This window comes from Alligator mississippiensis, chromosome 2 (assembly GCF_030867095.1).
Source record: "Alligator mississippiensis isolate rAllMis1 chromosome 2, rAllMis1, whole genome shotgun sequence".
Taxonomy (NCBI): domain Eukaryota; kingdom Metazoa; phylum Chordata; order Crocodylia; family Alligatoridae; genus Alligator; species Alligator mississippiensis.
In genome coordinates, this window is record NC_081825.1 from 274,519,547 (window position 1) to 274,542,478 (window position 22,932).

A 22,932-nucleotide genomic window follows, 5' to 3' on the forward strand; every position below is an offset into this window, starting at 1 on the left:
TCGTATATTTGTACAAAAACTGTTACTATTTGTTTTATTTTCTCTAAACTAACAGCTAGACACTAGACAGTTTGCTTCATTTTCTTTATAAATTGCATTTTCCAAATGACTGCAGTTATGTTTCATGTTTCACATGTTGTCTATACAATATTGTATTATAATACATTTATCTAAACCTTTCCACTACTTTCTATTAGACAGAGTATCTGTTCATGAGGATATGAAAAAGTCATCCTTTTGTTGTCTACAGCTTGTATGTTTAATTACTACACACCTGTAATATCTTACAGATAAGTGCATAATAACATTACGCCTCCACCTATGTTTTATGATCTCCTGCTTTGTGGCACTTCTGAAAATAGGAAAGCACTCAGCTTGAAAGGAGAACAGAGCTGTAACACAAGCTATTGTGAAAGGCAATGGATAGCTTATAAAGGAGTTTATATTTGTTAGATACAGTTTGGTACTCATACAATCTATTTTCCTTTTAATGAAGGCATTGGAGATGGAGGAAATGAACTGGGAATGGGGAAAGTAAAAGAAGCCTTAAAAAAGCACATAAAAAATGGAGACATTATAGCTTGTGATGTTGAAGCTGATTTCACTATTGTAGCTGGTAAGTAAAAAGAAAAATGTTTAATGAAAAAGAAGTGAAAATAAAGCAAGTATGTTGCAGTTAATTCTTAACTGGCTTTTTCTAAGTGACAAAAACCCACTTTGTTTCTGATTTGTGTATCAAAATCTGGTCATGTAGCCTAAGTTTGCTAAAAATATGGCAAAACTGGGTTGAGTGAAAGCTACACAGGATTCATGTCTCACAAAAAAGTGGAATTCTTTTTTAACTATTTGCCTTTTGAGTGTTTGCCCTTGTTCCAAACCCCAATGCTAAACTAAAGTAGGGTTTATATAAACCTGTATCAATTTAATCTGAAATAAAAGTTTAAACCATCAGTTAATATTTGTGTTCACCTTTAAAATAGATACATAAATGTAGCGTACAACACATACCAATACAAAAGGAATCCTAAATATATGTGAATAAATGTGAATTTGAGTGGCAAAATTATTGTATCAGCCAAATGAGAGAAAATATGTTGCTCAAGATTCTCAAGCTCTATTCTTGACTCAGTCCCAGAGTATTAAAATGACCCCTGTTACCCCCAGTACTCTTTCTATGTACACTAAAGAACTGATGTTACAGGACTGTCAAGAAGTGTATGCTATAAATGGTGCAATGTAAGTAATCTAAATTTAATTTGGAGAATTTTGTTGGGGCTTTAGAATTCCATGTGAAACGTTTTTCCTTAGACTGTTCCTGTAAGAATAAAAATAAACTGATGTACTATATTTTAAAAATAACAAATCTCTGTAGTATATTTAATCATACAATACGCAGCTATTCTTATAGTCTATTTCAGTTCAAAGCAGGCAACAGGGAAAACTATGCCAATTAAACGCATCAAACCGTGTGTTCTACTATTGGTTCATAATTTATTTTTTGTGTTTCACTCTACATCACTAGTAATCATAAAGGCTAGACTTTACTTATCTGTAGCACTTGCAGCTGAGTTTTTCAACATAGTACATTTCAAAGCATAAAACTATGTCATGTAACAGATAACTTCTCAGAGGGTGCATCTACGCAAGACGCTTAACATTGCATTACTATAGTTTACTGCAAAGTACTCGTGTCTAAGCACATGCACATGCTTACTTCTCATCCAACTTCCCTAATACTGAGTAAATTTGCTACCTGCAAATGCAAGTAGCAAATTTACTTGGCATTAGTAATGGCACCATAATGCTCATGTAGATGCCTGACCAGGAGCAAAATCTGCTCTCAGTCAGCCGTTCACTAGGGGGCAGGAGATAGCTGCCAGGGCAGGCACTGCCAAAGGAGCCCAGGTGGGGATTATGTCCCTCTGCCTCAGCAGCAGGGAGCTCCAAGCCTCCTGCTCCAAGATTGCAATTGGGAAGTGGGGTCTGGGAGATCCTTACCTTCTAGCCCCTGCTTTGCCATCATGACTGGGGAGTGGGGAGCTGGGAGACCCTTATCTCCCAGCAGTGGCCCCACAATCGCAGAGCCGACACTGGGAGCTCGCTGCTGGCAGGGGCTGGGGAGCTTGTTTCTCCCCCAGCTCCATGCTCACAGAGCTGGCCAGGGAACACACTTCCCAGGCCCCACCCTGTGTGCCTGGGTGGAGACAATGTCCCCCTGCCCCAGCAGCAGGGAACTTCCAGCCCCCACTCCCTGATTGCAATCACAGGGTGGGGACTGAGAGCTTGTTCCTGGCCCCTGCTCCACGATCGCAGAGCCGGGGCTGGGAACAAGCTCCCTAGCCCCCACACCATGGTTGCAATTGTAATCATGGAGCAGGGGCTGGGAGTTTCCTGCATGAGGACAGTTCCCTGCCCAGCCTGGAGCTGGCTGGGACCTGCCCCGGACCAGGACAGGTACCAGCCAGACCCAGGCTTCACAGGGAAGCAGTGCAGCCTGTTTTGGGAAGTTCCCAGTCTTGTTGGGCAGTACAGCCTGTTCTGTTTTGGGCAATCCCCAGCCAGCTCCAGGCTCCACATGCAGACTTTCCCATGCAGATGGGGGTTGGCCAGGAACTGTTTTGGTCAGGGGTAGGTCCCAGCCCCATGCCGCAATCAGGTGACTGAGGCATGGGACTTGGAAAGAGCTGCAAGGGTGGAGTAGGTCCCAGCCCCCTGCCCCAATCCACTGGTGGGGCAGCTAGCAGTGAGCTAGCTGCTAGCTGCCACTGGTGGAACAGGCCAGGGGGTCAGGGAACTGCCCCTCACCTGCAGCTCTTTCTAAGCCCCGTGCCTCTGATTGGGAAGCCAAGGCCGGGAGCTCCCTGCTGCCAGAGCAGTGGGACATTGTCCCCACCCCAGCAGCAGGCAGCTCTCTGGGGCCAGGAGACAGTTGTCTCCTGGCCCAGTGCTCCCTGTCAGCCCCTGGGCTAGCACCCAGAGCAGGGGCAGGCAATTATTTTGGGTGGAGGTCCGCTTACTGAGTTTTGGCAAGCCATTGAGGGCCACATGACAGATAGCTACAGGCAGATAAATATTAATTTTCTAAATTTTTGAGGGCCCTGCAGGCCAGATAGAATGGCCTGGTGAGCTGCATCTGGCCCGCGGGCCGCATTTTGCCCACCCCTGACCCAGAGGGAGCCTGCAGTTCCCCCTGGTGATAGCAGGGGTATATTGCATGGCTGCAGGGAACTGGGTCCAAATCTATTCCCTAATCGCTGCATGTGTAGACACCTACCCAAAAACCCTTACTGGGCACGTCTACACATGATGCTATAGTGACAGCGTTGGCAGGCATAATTTAGCTGTTGTCACCATAGCAATGTGCTCCCTCATTATAGCACACTGCCACGGCCACATAGCAGCTAAAAATATCTGTGTGCAGCTGGCACAGTGCAGTAACAATGGCACTGTAGGGCTACGTATAGATGCACCCACTGTGCAGTAGCATAAATCTAGGCTGAAGTAAATGCATGTGTAGGCACACCCAGGATGTAGCAAACTAGTATACATAGTGTCATATGTGAGGTATTAAAAATCTCTAATAGTTCCAAAGAAATGTTTTTAGGCCTTTCCTACACCTCCCCCTACCTTTCTCACCACCATTTGGCTGTAAACATGTCACATTTATTCTGGGACAAAGTACAATCATATAGACACCCATGTCTGTTTTCCTGGGATAAATGCTAAAAACATTTCCCAGATAGTGGGTAGTAACAGTTTATCCTAAGATACTGCAATTATACTTTTGTATAGTTATCTGTGATTGCATTGTTGAAGCAAAGGCAGAAAAGCACTTACTAATCCTGATTAGAAGGATGATGTGCAGGCAAGATATTTTTGTTCAAGGACAAACACAGGCACAATTTATCCAGGGACAAGTGCGGTCTCTGTTCCTAGTCTTTGAGACTCAACTGATATTGCTTTGGGACTTGCAGATTATGTTCATTCGCTTTTTTTTCTTTAAGATTTTACATTTAATTTTTATGGTTTAATTTCATAACAACTTTCTCTTGCAGGGGTCTCTAACTGGGGAGGTTATGCTGTTGCTTGCTCTCTCTATATCCTCAACACCTGTGAGATACATGATCGCTATCTGAGGAAAGCTATTGGATTCCCCAGATTGTCCAAAAAGGTGGCTTGGGCATCAGCTCTTCCATCTGTTACTAAGGTATATTAACAACATCAGCAAATTGCTATAGTAAAGTGAACTAAACAGCTGTTGATCACTGGTTCTAATCCAGCCCAGACCAGTGGGTCAAAAACCATTGGTATCATACTTGAACTTTTAGATACAATCCTGGTGGATAAGTATCACACTACAGCTGGCATATTCTACAAAAAAGTCTAAAGATTAGGTGAGCATAGAAAATTGTTCATTTCTTAAAGATAGATGTGCCTTCCAGAATGCGGCAGTGTAAGAATTTTTATACGTTGCAGATGTCTGTCTTTATATAAACAAAATTTCAGTCTGAGTGGTTGCTAATTAGACTTCTTTTACTAAACTACAATAATTTAAAAACATGTAGACTTGATCTCTATGACACACCAGCTGTTGGGCTGCTCTGAGCATTTGGATTAAATTAGTATAAACAATTTGAAGGGTGCATATAAACAACTGTAGGGTTTTGCTGTTTTTTCAACTTGCATTATCAGTACCTTCCATCTTCAGATGTAATCTAACTTCCCTCTTGAATATGTTTATGTTGCTAGAAACCAAGATTATTACACTGGTGCCTGGTAGTGTAATTTTAATTGGAAATCTGCAATATTTTCCATTTAAAGAAGCCAGCCATAAAACATGCTGTTGAATGAAATTTAGCACATGGAATTCAAGATCATACAAGATGTAATACCTGCTCTTTTAGATTGTTCAAAATTAAAAGAAGGAAAGAGTATTAAAGTTCATTAGTTTTACCAATATAGTTCAGAACTAGGTATTATTCTGTAATTATTGATATTTGCAAAATGAGAAAAATATAAAATGGTAGAGAAGGATCTGAACTCATTGCAGCATGTGACAAATTATAGTTTTAATTTTTTCTTTGACATAAAAAGGTAGATTTAGCAAGGAAACAGGATCTGCCCTGGTGTGCTAGCACAATAGTTTGGAGCACTTAAATGTTCAGAAGAATGGCCACAGTTGTGGCTTGGAAAAAGTCAATACAATTTGCGTGATCTGCAAGTACATCCATTTATTTATCTGCCTGTCATATGTATCAAGTTTATCACTGTAGTACTTCTATGGAGATCATAATAGGTTTTACTCAACATTCCTCAAAAATAACATAGGCTGATGACAATCATGGCTTTATTAGCAAACACACACACACACACACACACAAATATTCTGTTCCACACCAAAGAAACACAACAAAGCCCAGATACTCAGAGTTTATTTCTTTATGTCATGAGTTTGAATCACTGACTATTGCAAGAGTTTCTCAGCCCAGAACATGCACTTTTTGCTTCTTGTTGTTACAAGTCATGAGGAGATTAGGAGGAGACTACTGAAACTGCCCCCTTAGTTTTTTATTCGTATGTAGTGGTCTTATGACTTGACACAACTTGCGGTATCTATCATCTCCACATTGAAAGAGACGTATTGTTTTTCATTTTTCACTGATTTTTTTCAGATACAGTAGCTTTTCATTTTCCTTTAATGCTATATGACTTAAAACCTAGTTTAATTTAATCAGAATCCCTGGTAATGAAATATTGTAATTAAACTCAGTCTTTCATGCAAAATTCTGTCTTGCATTTATATTACCAAGTTCTACAGCTAATGGTCTGATAATGGGAAGTACCCTTGAAACTTCAATAATAAAATCTATTCAGATAAAATTCATGGAAAGAGCAAGGTAGGTACAGATAAAAGCAAATTACAAATTATGACAAGGGGCTATGGTGGCTTCAACTGTAAACCGTGAAACGGTAAACACTGCAGCAGATTTCCTGAAGTTCAACACATTTTTCCATTAGTGTAAAATAAAAAATAGAATTGAGTAAGAAATTCCAGATAAGTTATGCTTTCAATGGACAGTTTCTGTGCAACTGTAGCAGATTCTTATACTCTGGCCAGTTGCCCAGAAAAGATAAAAAAGCACCGTTCTAACTCCCTTCCCCCCAGCCAACACTGTTGATGCTGTTCTGTGCTTAGAAGGTCTGAACAGCAAACCTAAATGCAAATAAGATATTTGAATGAGCCTCTGTATACCAAATAGCTTCCTTTGTCTGCATTCAAAACTCTCCCCAATATGACACTTCTTCTATGAAATCAATGAATAATAATCCACTACAGTGAAAAAGACTGCCATGGAAACATGGATGTCATTTCCTACTGAAAATGCTGCAACCTCATTCTGCCTGCACTGCAAAGCAGACCAAAGGTATGGATGTCCTTCTGTTTTTACAATGGAAGAAAGAACAGATTCTGAGTCAATCAATTTCCTCCAACAAGAAGCGTTGGGAAGCTTTTATCCCATGTTGTATTCTTAATTAGAAAGAAATAATACACTATAAGTGACTGAAGTACTGTGATGGATGGGATATACTGTTCAAGAAGAACAGGCAGGGGAGAAGAGGAGAAGGAGTTTCACTTTATGACTGTATGATTGTTCAGAGGGACAATATGAAGCTGGAAACAGGCCTGTTGAAGGTCCCTGGGTTAGGGTCAGAGGGGAGGGCAACAAGGGTAAAGTTGTGGTGAGTGCCAGCTATAGACCACCAGACCAGGAGGATGAGGCTTTCTTCAGACAGAGAGCAGAAGTTTCCAGGCTCTGGTTCTCATGGGGGACATCAGAGCCATAGCCACTGCCCTTCTCCCAACTGCCTCTGGCCCTGCCACCTGCTTCCCACCAGCTCCATGCCCCCTTCCCCTGCCGCCAACCTTTGTCCCCCCACTACCTCTGCTCCCTGCCAGCCCCACACCTCCCCACCTCTACCCTGCAATGCCCTGCCCCTCACACCTGCCCCTGCTGTGTACCCCTCCCTCCCACCTTCCCCCGCAACACCTCTGACCAGGAGCATGGAGCAACATGTTGGTTCTGGCTCCTGCTCAGCCTGGTAACTGTGGTTGCAGTGATGGCAGCTCGGGCCCCAACTCCAGGCCTGGAGCTGGAGCTGCCATCATCCCAGCTGCTGCTGCGTAGCCAGGCTAGAGCCAGCAGGTGCTTTGTGCCCTGGGCTGGAGTGAGGCTGGAGCTGAGACTCAGGGTAAGTAGTGTTAGGGAAGCAAGTGGCAAGGGGGAGCAGGCCCTGCCAGGAAAGGGGAAGGCACAGAGGGGGCAGATGGCAGTGGGGGGCAGACACCAGGGGACACAGGCCCAGGGGAGAGGAGTGGGTGCCAAGAGATTCAGGCAGGCATGGCACCCCCATGACAGGTGGGGAGGGGGGTCAGGCTGCTTGATGACTCTGCTGCTTGCCACCCCTCTACCTGCTCCCACCACTGCTTTCTATCACAGCAGTGGGGGGAGGGCAAATGTAAAACAACCCTCCAATAATTAATTTTATCCAGGGCATTTTTTATTAATTTGCAAACTGTCCATGTGTAGAATCTAATTACTGTGGGGGGGAGAGGGGTGTCTTAAATTCAAAGGGATCTTGGACTCAGGTAACTATGGTATGTAGTAGTTTGATTGTTCAGTTTGACACAACATACCTTTGCATTTACTAGTTCTTTAACATAAAAGCAGCTGCTTATTTAAGGCTGCTTTTGCTATGAACTATATCAAATGACTAGGAAAAGTAAGAAAGGCAACTAATTGGCTTGTGGGGGGTGTATTTCAGTGCTTCCAGAAATATTGCTATTTTAAACATTCATACAAAATTACGCTAAACATAAATATAATACTACAGTATACTACCTTAATCGCACTGTGTGTTGTAGTAAAATTACTGTTAGAGGTAGGATTTTGAAATATTCCTGCACAAATACTGTAACATTTGATAAAACAGATGATTGACAGTTTAGCTTTGTAAAGAATTGTATAAGACTTTTGGGTAAAGACTATAACGGAATTTGCTATGTATAATTTTACATGAAGTGCAAACATAGGGCTATTTCACATATGAAAGCAAAGTATAGTCCTATCTGTCAAGGTTAGGAAGTTTCTTTAGTAATTTCTACCCAAGCACAAGATCTCACACAAATGGAAAGAAAAATATTAGAATAATAACAGAAAAACTTTCCTAGTAAGAGAGATTGATTGTGTGACATTACTTAAAAGGCCAGTGAACTGCATAAAGGGGAAGAAAATAGAGAGTGCCTAGGCTTTTCCTACTCTACTTTTTTTTATTAACATGGGTATTGAAATGAGGTCTTTGTCTACAGTCAGTGCTAATACAAAAAGGTTCTAACACCTAAATTTAAATGTCAAAAGACAGAGCAGCTGAAACGACATTTTACTGTATTTGCAAAATTCTCATACACTTGGTAAAGGAATAGATCATTTTCCTTTGAAAAGAAAAATAGAAAAGGCTGTTGCCTGTGGAGTTATTTATGAAGTGTGATCCATAGAAGATAATGCTTCACTGCTCTTTATGTAGTGTCTATATGGTCCCCCCCTCCCCTACACACACTTTTAAAATATGACTGTAGGCATTTTAATTTTGCAGGTTGAGTTAGGGTTCTTGAGAACCTATTCTTCCCCTGCTTCCTCACATCATATTCCTACTAGCCTGCACCCTACAGAGACAAGAGGTTTTTTTCCTTGTGTATACTCCAACAGCACAACTTGGAATGTATTTTCTCATATATTTACATAACTGCTGGCCAAGACAGTACACCAAATAAACTTTGATTTGGGATCCAATTCCAAACAAAGAGAATTATGCTACAGTAATTTAAAATGTGCAATCATGGAGAACTACAAAGAGTAGGGATTTTCTTTTTCTTTCCTGCTTGTCCTTCTCTCATTTTATTATAGTCTACAACATGTGATAGTAAACTTCCATAGGTCTCTAAGAAATTAATAGACCCTGCAGGCAAGATAGGAATCCCTGAGAGAAACTGAGGAAAAATGATGGGTAGGGTACCGTGTTGTCCCAATATTTTTCTATCCTTCTTTCTCTTCATTTATTCTTTTTTCTTATGTTCCTTCTTTTACTAATGTATCTATTTCTGGCTGCTCTCTATATTAAGAAATACATTTATTTATTGAGGAATGAGAAATGAATTTATGCCAACTAAAGCGGAACCACAAACATGCATACACATGCATGCATGCACATAGAGACATGCAGTCATGCACGAGTACACCAGCTCTGGCCATTAACTACAGTCAGATCCAGGCTGCTTTAAACCATTACTTTTGGGGGGATCCAGATGGTGTTTAAGACACTTTGCATGAACATGTGTCACTAAAGAGAATTCAGATTTCTGAATGAACACAAATAGATTTTTTTGTTTAGGATCATTAACAGCACTCAGTAAAGGGTATCTGTGAAAATAGTCTTTTCTCAGTCCCTCAGTGCTGAGATTTCCAGCTAACTATACTCTTTGGTCACTGTGAAATGGTGATGCTTTCAATACTGTTAGCTAAAATAAATGCTGAAGAGGATGTGGTCACAGTTTCCCCAAGGTTTAACTGAAAGAGCGTGATACCATTTGCTTGATTAGGGTACTCATTGTATTTTATTTTTCTTTTTAAGGAAGAAAATTTGCTGCAAATACTTAGACATCATGGAGTTCGCAGTGGAATAACTGCCAGTCTTGAAATGGAAGTGGATGGTTTGTCCTTCTATAGCACACACTCAGATATGATTGAAAAGCTTCTGGGAGTACTACACTGACTTTCCTTTACAGACTTCCAGAGTTACTATTAGATTATCACCCCTCCCCCCCCCCCGACCTACTAATAAGGTACCGCTAAAGTTGGGAACATGCAAAATAGATGGTCCTAGAAACCCTTCACTAGTACCTGAGCACCTCTTACTCTTTAATTATTAGCCATACAGCGTGACTGTGAAATGTGAAACTGCATCTCCATCTGGAAAATGAAGAATAGAAACAAAGAGCAACTAAAATGTTTTGACCAAGCTCACACAGGAAGTTTGTGGCAAAGATAAGAATTAAATAAAAATCTTCTAAGGTCTTAATTGTGAATCCAGTACAGTGCCTTCATCACAAAACTTTCTTGTCATGGTGTCAATTTTATACTACTATTTGAATTATAATGAAACACAAGTACACACTGTGGTATTATATAACATAATGGGTGATCCATTTTTTATGTACAAATTGAAAGTCCCCTTGCATTAAAAATAGAAGTGTTATCATGATTGCTGTTCCTGTTTTACTAAACCTCACAACTGCAGCAGGAAGTAACACTTGTAGCAAATTGGATTTTAAAATACCATGGTGGTGGAGAAAGCAACTGCAGTGACAGGATGGGTGTAAAACAGAAAAAAGTGTAGTCTATAGCAGTGAAAGCCCAAAGTATAACTCACCTACACATTTCCTGCAGCCCCTCTAACGGTGTGCTGCTTTGGTTGTAGCTAGTTAATGGGGAGGAGGAGAAAGCTTAACTAGAGCTAGTGTAATAAGTATAGCATTGCATGACTTCCAGGAAAGGCTAGGACATAAATGTAAAGCACTTATTGTGAAGAAAACAAATATATAATGCTATTTCCTCTTAGGTGCTCTTCAGGCCTAGGTGAAAACCAGTGATGGAAAGGTAACTTAACTATCAAGAAAGCTCACTTTTCACTGAGGTCTATTAGATTATGGAACAGTCAGCTGAGAACAGAGGAGGAAGTCCAATGACTTGGGTCTCTTACAGCCATTCATTTTATCCTGGGAGAGTTGCTGCTCTCCCAGGAGAAACCATGAGTATACAGAAGTTCAGGCTTTTTATCTCAGAGTAAAAAAGCCACTTCAGAAGAAATATAACCTGGGTACAACCAGGGTTAAAGCACTTCCAGGAGAGTTTTTTCTGGGCAAGCAAATGTCTGCATCCTGACAACACAGGTAGACCATGGGTAGTCTGGGTTATCCAGTTAGGGCTGCCCTATGCACTACTACCATCTGTTGCCAGGCAGATTAAGGGAGCCTGCAGAGCATACTGAGATGTGTGCACAGCTCCCCAGCCCTTACACACCTCACTGCACAGTGTCATTACTGCAAGCTGTCCACTCTTCAGGGACTCACCATTTGAATGTCTGTACACATGGTTCTGGGTAAGTTTTCTACCATGAGAAGAAACCTGAGAGAATTCTCCCAGATTATTTGCATGTCTGTACACAGCTTTGGCCATTTAAAATTTGCTGGCTTTATAACCCCAGAAGATATGTCAGATCTGAGCTTCTGTTAGACACCAGGCCCAGTGATTGAATGAAAATAATAGTCTGTACAGTACCTTGCATACACTAAAAGCTGTTGCCAGCATAGCATTAATATTAAAATGCCTCAAAGATAGCATCAGCTAATTCCCCCAAAATGGCATAAGACTAATAATTCTGATTAGCCTATTCTTGTTCCAGCAGGCTGGGCAGCAGCACTGTGAAGTTTCTGCAGTGAAAGACATCTTGCATTCACTTCCCCTTTGAGCAGGCAGCTTTTGTTACCATTGTTAAAAGGATCATATGACTTTTGGTAACTGAGGAAAATCAGCTGTACTTCAAACATTAATTTCCTAAGTTGAGCGAAATACATTTCTATTAAAGGCAGAGTGTAAAATATGCTCTAGGTTGGAATCCTTGAAGTCTAAAAAAAAAGTGCCCACTGACAACCACCACAGAGCTTTCAAGGCTCTTTGTATTTATTGCAAGGCTCGATTCTATGATTTGGGATTAAGTTTATGTTATTTAAAATGTTAAACATCCTTGTGATGAAAAATTTTGGAACAAAACCATCTTTACAGTTTAATGATTAGAAAGCGTTTTTTATTATTTAATAAAAAAGGACAATGTCAATTTACTTTTGGACCACAGCATAAAGAGTAAGAAAATGATTTCACGTGAATGACTGTAGTCTTGCATTGTGCGCTATTTGCATGTGTGGCATGTTAAAGCTGAGCAGCACAGCCCTGTGGCAGGTTGCAGTGCTCTGCTTCACAGGTATGAGGAATGGGTCCCTTCCCCACTCGCTCCAGCTTTCTCAGTTGCCGGCCCATCTGAACTTTTTCCACCTATGCTTTGGAGTCTAGGATCAAGATCCCAAGCTTCACATGTGCCAGCAAGTTGAAAGGGCACTGCAGGAAGCACAGCATCAATGAAAGCTTAATATGTTCATGTGAAGCAGACAGAGAGAGGGTGCCAGCAGATGTTAAATTAATGGTGTGATTAAATCTATTCCTGACCCCCAAAATTGTGTCCTGCCCTGCATATGCGGCATAGCAAGACACCCAATTGTTAGGATCCAGGACTAGATCTCACTGTGCCATTAAATTTAACACCTACCAATGCTCTCTGTCTCTGTCTTGCATTGAGACAGGCTGTTGATTACCACTTACAACATGCAGTATATTTTCAAAAACTAGCTTTTGCCAAGAAAGATTGTGTTAGTAAGTCTCTGTGATTTTATTACTTCTAATTATAGGATATGACAGCCAGATTTGACTGGGAAATATCACATATCACACAATATTATTTTTCTCCAAAAATTACCCCAAAATTCCCATCTCTTCCTCACTGATGAGTCCCTGGTTTTATTCTAGTGGTGAGGGACAGCATTTCCCTGGCAGCAGTTTGTAGGTTCAGGTGACCTTTAGGGTAACAGGCTGTCAGAGGGGAAAGTTGTGGTGATATAACGCCATAGCATTATGGGTGTAGTTGTACAGGCTTAAAATTTCATCTGTCCTGCAGGGTAAATTTTATCGAAGAACAAAAGCTGAAATTGTGTTTCTAAAACCCTAACCCTTTTTCTTCTGGCAGTAGCAGCAAGCGTGTAAGGTTCCAAGGATCAAATTCTGGACTCTGTTATGCAGATTATTATCTGATGCTATGCTAGGATAGCTGAGCATAATTTGGCCCCAGAAATATATCAGCTCAAATAAGCAGACAACAGTTGTATGTAATATGTCATACTGTGAATTCCTGTCTCATATTTTAAGCACCATGAATGCTTATAAGGAAGCCAAACATAAATAAAGCAACAAATGTATCCTTAGGACAAAGCATGTGTGTGACTTCACTTGTACAAAAAGCTTGAGTGGTAGAAGAAGTCCATGTGTAGGCTCTGTTTCTAACAACATACTCATTTTGCTTATTGGAATTTGAAACCAGTGGTCTTGTGACCTAGGCAGAATAGAATAGTGGAAGGATTACAATAATGTTGAAGAGCACTACAAATTAAAAGAAAAATGCATCTTTGAGGAAATCAATCCAGCCTGGTGAGAGCTTTAAGCATAAAGAAATGTTAAAGAATTAAACAAACTGAGTGTTAACCTAAGCAAATCTAATCCTCTCCTGGGAGTGGGGTATGATTCCTTTATGCAAAAGGAGGGAAGAGAACCATCTGTACTATTCCAAATGGAGTGTGTGGTCTAAAGCCAAAAGATAGTTATTCCAAGTCCAAAGTGCATGAATATGAGAGGAATGTATAATAAAGACATTATTGAAAATATGTTATGTTATTGAAAGTATAATAAATAATTTATTAAACATAACCCTTAATTATTTCTAGTGTTATACTTTCCAGGTGGCTTCCGGTGCAACATTCCATATATAATTTATTATGAACTGATAAAAAACATGGTTCTGTACAAGTCACAGTGTGTGACATTATAAGAAGCATACATTTGGCAAAGGCAGACAACATTCACCAGACAGAAGATGCAAAAGGTCTCTGAGAGTCTTTTATATAAAACAGATATTTACACTGCAGTGAGTTACTGTGAATTGCAGAAGTGTTGCTGTGTTTTATAGAAAGATCTGAAAGCAGAGAAGGTAAGTACCTGGAGCAAGAGGAGACAAGAATCCAGGTTGTTGGGTTGAAAATTAAAGAAAATTTATAATGCAAAAGATGAGATGAAGTATAAGCAAGACAGGATTCATTGGTAGAGCAAAGAAGGGTAAGAAACAGAAGATATGGGGAAGGAAGAAACGTGCAGAGCATATGACTCAGTTGTTGCATTGCCAGTGGCATCAGTCCCTATTTTTTTCTGTTCCTTCTACATAAACTAGAAAATATTATACATTTCTTTCTCTACAATATATCTGGGTACTCCATTCTCTGAAAAATGGTTCCTTTTATAACAAATCATTAAACCATAAAATGAAAAAAGTCTGTAGAGTAGAGTGATGCAGCATTTAAACATATCCTGTACACCAGGCTCTCCTACATGGTATTACTTGTTAAGTTTTTTTTGTACAAGATAAAGAAACTTGGATAAACATAACAATCCAAATCTTATGAAAGGTTAGCAGAGTTTGGATTTAAATCAGCATACCTTCAAATACCATAACCTGAGGCAGTGATATAAAATGACAACAATGAAAGTACCTCCAAGCTAGGATTCCTTTTGAAGTCCATAGGATGAATTAATTACCTGCAAAGTACTGTATCCAGTTCCTCCTGATGGGAACTCTTCCTTTGACTTCAAAGGGCACTGGGCCAAGACCCAGAATTAACCTACGACATTAATTTAACTATTACTTATCCAGAAACCCTTGCAATTCTTAGTGTACATCACATGATCTTGCTTCTTTGCTTTTTTCTGTTTGGTTGGGTCTCTATATTCCTTGCTTGCTGGCTGTTGTTACATGACTTGAGAATGAGATGACTGGGTCAGTTACAAGCATCACATAGACATGTACACATATAATTTTCCTCCTGAAAATGCTCATGAAGTCACTTAAGTTGTTCCACTTTACCCCTCAAAAAGGTGATGATAGGGTTTGACAACCTTATCCTAACATCACTACATGGACAGACATCAAGCAGTTAATGAGCATTATGGCCAATTCACACGTCATTCAGACCAGTCACTGGAGCAGCAGCTTACCCAAAATTAATACTCCTGTGAGTCAGAAATACATGCATAACATTTCAACTAAACTGACCAGGTCTATATTTCCCCTGTCCCAGGTAAAGGTCCAGATTCCTCAAGGGAGCTCAGCTATAGTGCTATTCCTCAAGGGAGCTCATACTATAGTGCTGAGCTTTTAAGTCTCTGGAAAGTAAATTAGTTACAATAAATTTATAAACCAAAGATTAATGTAAATTAGTTACAATAAATTTATAAACCAAAGATTAATGCAAAGACTCATACTTGGAAACTTTATATTTGTTTCCCTTTCCTGTTGGTGCTACTGTCAGTCTGTACTGGTAATGGGAGACTCTTTCATTTTCTTAACAGCATGTACATTATTTAATAATCCTGGTTCTTGCTCAGCACGTGCCCCGCTACTTTTCCTGAAATTTTCTGGAGTACTCAGCTGGTATGATTCTTTGGTTTCAGTCCCTAAACACTTTAGGCATGCTGAACAGGAGTCTCGCATTTTGACAAAGTCCTGATGGGTGTTTTCACTGGAAAAACAGTACAGCACTGGATCAGCAACGCAGTTAAAAGTAGTCAGCAAGAGAGAAATATGGTAAATATTAAAGATCTTCTCAGCAAATGTGCAGTTGTTCTCAAATACACTGCGAACCACCAAGAGGATGTGGTATGGTCCAAAGCAAGCCAAGAAAATGGCAACTGTACTTGAAACAAGCCGTTTGATTTGGATTTTTTTCTTCTTCTGAGTGCCATGGCTCTTGTGGACCACTTGTAAAATGCCACAGTAAGAAAAAACCAGAAGAAAGAAGGGGAAAAAAAACCCAGCAAAGAAGCGGTAGAAATTGAGATTATGCTCCCAGCTCTTGATGGGATAATGTTCAAAGCATACTGCATGACTTTCGGCATCCTTACTAACTTCACCATGCTTAAAGACAAACCAACTTGTCAGAATTTCTTTGGACCAGATAACAACGCTCACTACAGCAGCAGCCTTCATTGTTCGAAACTGATGAAAACGGAAAGGGTGCACTACCGCTAGATAGCGGTCAATGGAGATGCAACAGAGGAAGCCCACGCTGATATAGATATTCTCATACAGGAGGATTCCACAGATTTTGCACAACAGTTCATTGTATGGCCAGTTGTCCTGCTGTAAAACATACTGGAGCCAAAAGGGCAAAGAAAAGATGTAGAACAGGTCTGCCACGGTCAAGTTGCACAGATAGATGCCCAGTTCATTTTTAGCCTTAATCTGCAGGTACCCGTAGTATAGTGAGAGGCAGTTAGCTGGGAGACCTAGTACAAAGACAAGGATGTATATGACAGGAGATAAAGTCTGGTGTATACCATGGTTAATGGTACAGTTTATTGAATTATTCCCAGAAACGTTTTCTGTGAAATTCTCCATCTTCTAACAATGACCACAGATCACTCATGAGGATCCCAAGTGGGTAGGTGTAGATTTTAATTTCACATATAACTCATTCCTTCCACACAGCCTTCATGCTGAAGTGTCTGTTGGCCTTGGGACGCTAACAACCTGAAAGCAAAACAGATGAAAATTCTTATAAGGAATACCACTGGAAAATATGGTCTAATTTTTAGTAAGGTAGTCCCCAGATTTCTTATGTTCTTTAGTGCAAGTTAAACCTACCTGAGAAGTCTTGTGATGTGGGAATTGTAAACGTGTGAATTAATACTTTACACTTCTATAGAATTTTCTGTAAAAGGATCTCAAAGCACCTTACAAACATTAACCAATGTAACTTTTCACTCTTCTATCAGGTGAGGAAATATCACCTCTATTTAAAAAATGAGGCACAGAGACATTTATGTTGACTACTCAGGATAGTAGGATTTCTCCAGCAGAGGAACAGAGGCTTTTTAGACTTCCCTCAGGTCAGTGCAGCACATACAAAAATAGAGTACTTTAAAGAAAATACAGATTTAATTCCCTAAACTGTATATTTACATATTCCTAATACATTTATTTACATAGACATATTGGAGAATTAACATCACACACACACACACAAGCTCAATAGGGGAAGCATGGAAAACATTAAATTTGCAAGCAACATCTCTTGCACAAGTACAGCTCCAAAGCTGCCTTTCTCTATTGAGACAAGGGAGGGGAAGAAGAATTCCATAAAAATCATGCATCAATTGTCTCTGCCCTGCCAGACAGTCCATTACAAATTTCCTTAACTACCAAAGGACCTTAAAAATGCTAGCTTACTGCACATTTCCTTTGGTGCATCTCCATTGTGCTTGATGTAACTATGGAGTAAGAAATGTTTGTATAATCTAGAAACCCAGCCAAACAAATCTTGTCTATGTTACACAATTTTACTGTGTTGGAACATGGTTGTAAAAATCAAGTGACATGACTGAAGGCAATCTCAGCTCAGCTTGGCAGTCAGGACAAGTCACATTCAGCAAATGTGCAGCTAATAACTAAATACTGGTGTATGCCAACCACTATGTCATTGTCAATATTGTATCACCTAACATGATTGTTCATAGACACGTTCAGTCACCTTTATGCAAATATTCACTGGTGGATGCAAATTTACCAATGCAAAGGTTAATATTTGAGATGGTCTACACATCTTAAAGCTTCCACTAATTTGGATGGTGGGCCAGGAATTACAGCATGCTGAGGACAAGTGAAACAGGTCTGGGAGTTTCTGCCTGTTCCTATCCCAACCTGATTTGATTTTTTAAATGAGGTAACTAGTTTAGTGGATGACGGGTATGCAGCTGACACAATATACCCAGACTTCAGTAAGGCTTTTGACCCTGTCTAACATGCCATTATCAGAAATAAGCTTGTGAAACTAGATGTTTCCGAATTGGTTGAATAACCACAAACAAAGAGCAACTAAAAATGGATCGTTGTCAGACTGGCAAAAAGTCTTAAGTGAGGCTCCACATAGGGCTATTTTGGGATTAGTCATGTTCAACATGTTTATTAACTATGTAGATGGAGAGGAGCTGCAAGCTTTTTGGAACATAGGATTAAAATTCAAAGGTGGCATAAACCAGGGAACTTGGCTGTAGAAAATCAAATTAAATTTAACAAAGATAAATATAAGACACTACATGTAGGGAAGAAAAAGCAAATATAAAAATACTGAATGGAGGATAACTGGCTAAGTAATAGCACTGCTGAGGATTAAGGTAGATCTTAATCTGAGTCATCATGGTGGGTGACTCCCTCCTGAGAGGAACGGAGGAGTCTATCTGTCACCCTGATCCAATGGCATGGGAGGTACGTTGCCTGCCTGGAGCCTGGATCCACAACATCACTGCAAGGATTTCTGGCCTCATTCAGTCCTCTGATCACTATCCCATTGTCCTCATCCATGTGGGCACAAGTGATACAGCCAGGAATAGTCTGAACCATATCATGAGTGACTACAGGGCTCTGGGGGCCAGGCTTAGGAAGATAGGGGGACAGGTAGTCTTCTTGTCAATCCTTCCAGTCAGCAGTCGTGGTCAGCATCACAATGCCTGTATCAGAGAAGTCAACCTGTGGCTCCAGAGTTGGTGTCATCAAGTGGGTTCTCTTACAGGTTGGCTGATTTCCTACGCAGGGCTTTAAACTAGATTCATCGGGGGACAGGGATGCAGACAACAGTGAGAACCTAGGATCAATAAACCACGAACCATGCAGTGGAACAGCCCACATAAGTACTAAGGGGCCCAATGGGCATCAGGACAGGGGAGCACCCAGGGCACCCATTAGCGGGGGCTCAAATGTCTCTATACTAATGCTAGGAACATGGGGAACAAGCAGGAGGAACTCACACTCCTGCTTGCAAACAAAAACTTTGATCTAGTTGGGCTAACTGAAACTTGGTGGGGCCCTTCCCCTTGATTGGGCTTGTAAACATTGAGGGCTATAGGCTGTACAGATGAGATAGAGTAGGGAGAAAAGGGGGAGGTGTAGCTCTCTACATGAAGGAGCAATATACATCTTCCATAATCAAGATAGGATCAGAGGAGGGGCAAATTGAGTTATTGTGGGTCAGAATGCAAGGGGGTCAGGGGAAAGGGACTTGGTAGTTGGGGTCTACTACAGACCGTCACATCAGGAGGAGGAGTTGGACATGGAATTCTCCAGACAGCTCTCAGAGGCTGTACGGTCAAGGGATATGGTTGTCATGGGTGACCTAAGCTACCTGGACATCTGCTGAGAGGAGCAGTCAGCTAGATCCAAACATTCACATAGTTCTTAACCTGCATACAGACCTTTACCTAGCACAGGAGGTATACTGTCCCACAAGGGGAAACGCCTTACAGGACTTGGTCCTGGCTATAGGGGATGATTTGGTGGGAGATCTACTGACACGAGGTAACCTAGGGGACAGAGACCATCACTTGATCAAATTCACTATCCAGTGTAGGGTGGGAAAGATAACCAGTAGGGAAGAAGTGCTAGAATTCAGAAAGGCTAACTTCAGTGTGCTCAGGAGATTAGTTAGCAAGGCACTGAAGAACAGGAGAATTGGTGAGGTGGGAGTCCAGGAAGAATGGTCATACCCAAAGGCAGCAGTCCTAAGGGCACAGGAGACAATCTCCTTGTGCAGGAAAAAGGGCAAAGGGAAACCCTTTTGGCTGAACAGGGAAATCCAGGAAAGCCTTGGGGCAAGTAAAGGAGGAGTATACCTACTTGGCCTGCACTTGCAGGGAGGCAGTCAGAAAGGCCAAAGTACAAATAGAACTTAGGCTGGCAACAAAAATTGAAGACAACAAAAAGTCCTTCTTCAGGTATATAGTGAGCAAAAAGAGGGCACAGGGTAGCATAGGCCCCCTACAAGACAAGCAAGGGTAATTAGTGACGGATAGGAGGGACGAAGCTGAGCTCTTCAATGAGTTTTTTGCCTCTGCATTCCTCAACTCAAATAGGGCAAATCACCCAATTGGATCATAGACAGGCATAAAGGGGGAACCAGCCCACCGACTGTTAACACCGACTTGGTAAAGAAAGACTTGGAGGGGCTAGATGTGTTTAAGTCAAAGGCCTGTATGATCTTCATCCAAGGGTGCTGAAGGAACTGGCCAGTGTCATAGCAGAACCACTGGCATGGCTGTTTGAACAGTCTTGGTGCTCAGGTCAGGTCCCAGAGGACTTCACCTGTCCCCTAAAGGTAAGTGTGTGTTCTCTTCTAGGTTGGCGGATCTTCTCTGGCGGGCTTTAAACTAGGCTTGTTGGGGGAAGATGAGGGCGGGGGAAGCCGTGGACCACCAAACCATGTGGCACCCACAAGGACAGCCCAGCCTGAAGAAGGAGAACATCGGGAACCTGCAAGCCATGGGGCGGCCAGCTGTACAGCACAGGTAAGCAATAAGCAGGTAGGCAATAAGGGGCCCTTTGGGAATCAGAACTGGGGGGCAGCAAAGGCGCCAGTCACAGGGCTCAAGTGCCTATATACTAATGCTAGGAGCATGGAGAGCAAGCAGGATGAACTAGCACTCCTGCTTGCAGAAAACACCTATGACTTAGTAGGGCTAACAGAAACCTGGTGGGTTTCTTTCCACGACTGGGCGGTACATATTGAGGGTTATAAGCTGTACAGAAAGGACAGGGTGGGGAAGAAAGGGGGAGGGGTTGCGCTCTATGTCAATGAGCAATATACATCAACCCTCATCATGATGGAATCGAAGGAGGAGAAAGTAGAAGGATTGTGGGTTAGGTTACATGGGGGTCAAGGAGAAAGGGATTTGGTGGTAGGGGTCTGCTACAGACCCCCACATCAAAAGGAAGAGCTAGATTTGGGGCTCCTGAGGCAGCTCTCGGAGACCATAAAAACGAAGGAGGCGGTAGTCCTGGGGGACCTAAACTACCCAGACATCTGCTGGGAGACGCAGAAAGAAAAGTCCCACCATTCGCGCAGGTTCCTATCCTGTGTACAAGACCTCCACCTGACGCAGGAGGTACATGGTCCCACTAGGGGGAATGCCTTACTGGCAACGGGGGATACACATGGTAGGGGACCTACAGATTGGTGGCCATCTCAGGGACAGTGATCACCAAATAATAGAATTCACCATAAGATGTCGAGTGGGTAAGGTAACTAGTAGGGTGAAAGTGCTAGACTTTAGGAAAGCTGATTTCAATGAACTCAGGCGATTAGTCAAGGACACACTGCAGAGTAAGAGTTTTGAAGAGATGGGAACCCAGGAAGGGTGGCTGTGCCTTAAGGAAATGAGCCTTCGGGCACAGAGAAAGACGATCCCGACGCGAGGAAAAAGAGGGAAAGGGGCCAGAAAGCTTCCCTGGCTGACCAGAGAAATCCAGAGCAGCCTATGGGCTAAAAGGGGAGCATATAAAAAGTAGAAACAGGGAGAGATTACCAAAGAGGAGTATACCTCCTCTGCTCGCGCTTGTAGGGAGGCAGTTAGATGGGCCAAAGCTACCATGGAGCTGAGGATGGCATCCCAAGTAAAGGACAACAAGAAATTGTTTTTCAGTTATATAGGGAGTAAAAGGAAGGCCCAGGGTAGAATAGGACCCCTGCTAAATGGGCAGAAGCAATTGGTGACGGACAGGGGGGACAAGGCTGAACTCCTCAACGAGTTCTTTGCCTCAGTGTTCCTAAGCGAGGGGCACGACAAGTCTCTCACTGGGATTGTAGAGAGGCAGCAGCAGGGTGCCAGACTACCAAGCGTAGACCCTGAGATGGCGCAGAGACACTTGGAGGAACTGGATGCGTTTAAGTCGGCCGGCCTGGATGAGCTCCATCCGAGGGTACTGAAGGCACTGGCTGACGTCATTGCGAAGCCACTGGCGGGAATATTTGAATGCTCGTGGTGCACGGGCCAGGTCCCAAAGGACTGGAAAAGGGCCAATGTGGTCCCCATTTTCAAGAAGGGGAGGAAGGAGGACCCAGACAAATATAGGCCAGTCAGTCTCACCTCCATCCTTGGCAAAGTCTTTGAAAAACTTATCAAGGCTCACATTTGTGAGAGCCCGGCAGGGCAAATTATGCTGAGGGGAAACCAGCATGGGTTCGTAGCAGGTAGATCATGCCTGACTAATCTAGTCTCTTTTTATGACCAGGTTACAAAACGCCTGGACGCAGGAGTAGGGGTTGATGTCATATTCTTAGACTTCAGGAAGGCCTTCAATACGGTATCCCACACCATACTGGTGAACAAATTAAGAGGCTGTGACTTGGATGACTACAAAGTCCGGTGGGTGGTGAATTGGCTAGAGGGTTGCACCCAGAGAGTCGTAGTGGATGGGTCGGTATCGACCTGGAAGCGTGTGGGCAGTGGGGTCCCGCAGGGCTCGGTCCTAGAACCAATACTCTTCAATGTCTTCATCAGCGACTTGGACAAGGGAGTGAAGTGTACTCCGTCCAAGTTTGCGGATGACACAAAAATGTGGGGAGAAGTAGACACGCCGGAGGGCAGGGAACAGCTACAAGCAGACCTGGACAGGTTGGACATATGGGCGGAAAACTACAGAATGCAATTCAACAAGGAGAAATGCAAAGTGCTGCACCTAGGGAGGAAAAATGTCCAGCATACCTACTGCCTAGGAAATGACCTGCTGGGTGGAACGGAAGCGGAAAGGGATCTTGGAGTCCTAGTGGACTCCAAGATGAACACGAGTCGGCAGTGTGACGAAGCCATCAGAAAAGCTAATGGCACTTTATCGTGCATAAGCAGATGCATGATGAACAGATCCAAGGAGGTGATACTTCCCCTTTATCAGGCACTGGTCAGACCGCAGTTGGAGTACTGCGTTCAATTTTGGGCGCCACACTTCAAGAGAGATGTGGATAACCCAGAGAGGGTCCAGAGAAGGGCCACTCGTATGGTTCAGGGCTTGCAGGCCGAGCCCTATGAGGAGAGACTGGGGCACCTTGACCTCTTCAGCCTCCACAAGAGAAGGTTGAGAAGAGACCTTGTGGCTGCCTATAAGTTCATCATGGGGGCACAG

At 42.3% G+C, this 22,932-nt stretch overlaps 2 protein-coding genes across 5 annotated transcripts in view; one reads left to right on the top strand and one right to left on the bottom strand.

Annotated features, from left to right (window-relative positions):
- The window catches only part of DGLUCY (D-glutamate cyclase), a 96,085-nt gene extending 85,768 nt beyond the window's left edge, over positions 1 to 10,317 (top strand). For all 4 annotated transcript variants that reach the window (XM_006271822.4, XM_019481669.2, XM_019481670.2 and 1 more), the window contains 3 exons: positions 497 to 616; positions 4,056 to 4,207; positions 9,688 to 10,317. In XM_006271822.4, coding sequence (XP_006271884.1) covers positions 497 to 616; positions 4,056 to 4,207; positions 9,688 to 9,828 — 413 coding nt within the window. In that variant the 3' untranslated portion in view covers positions 9,829 to 10,317. The remainder of the gene's footprint in view (positions 1 to 496; positions 617 to 4,055; positions 4,208 to 9,687) is intronic.
- A 3,227-nt stretch (positions 10,318 to 13,544) lies between these two features.
- The window catches only part of GPR68 (G protein-coupled receptor 68), a 35,284-nt gene continuing 25,896 nt past the window's right edge, over positions 13,545 to 22,932 (bottom strand). Inside the window, exon 2 of the mRNA XM_019481666.2 lies at positions 13,545 to 16,515. Coding sequence (XP_019337211.1) covers positions 15,292 to 16,383 — 1,092 coding nt within the window. The 5' untranslated portion in view covers positions 16,384 to 16,515 and the 3' untranslated portion in view covers positions 13,545 to 15,291. The remainder of the gene's footprint in view (positions 16,516 to 22,932) is intronic.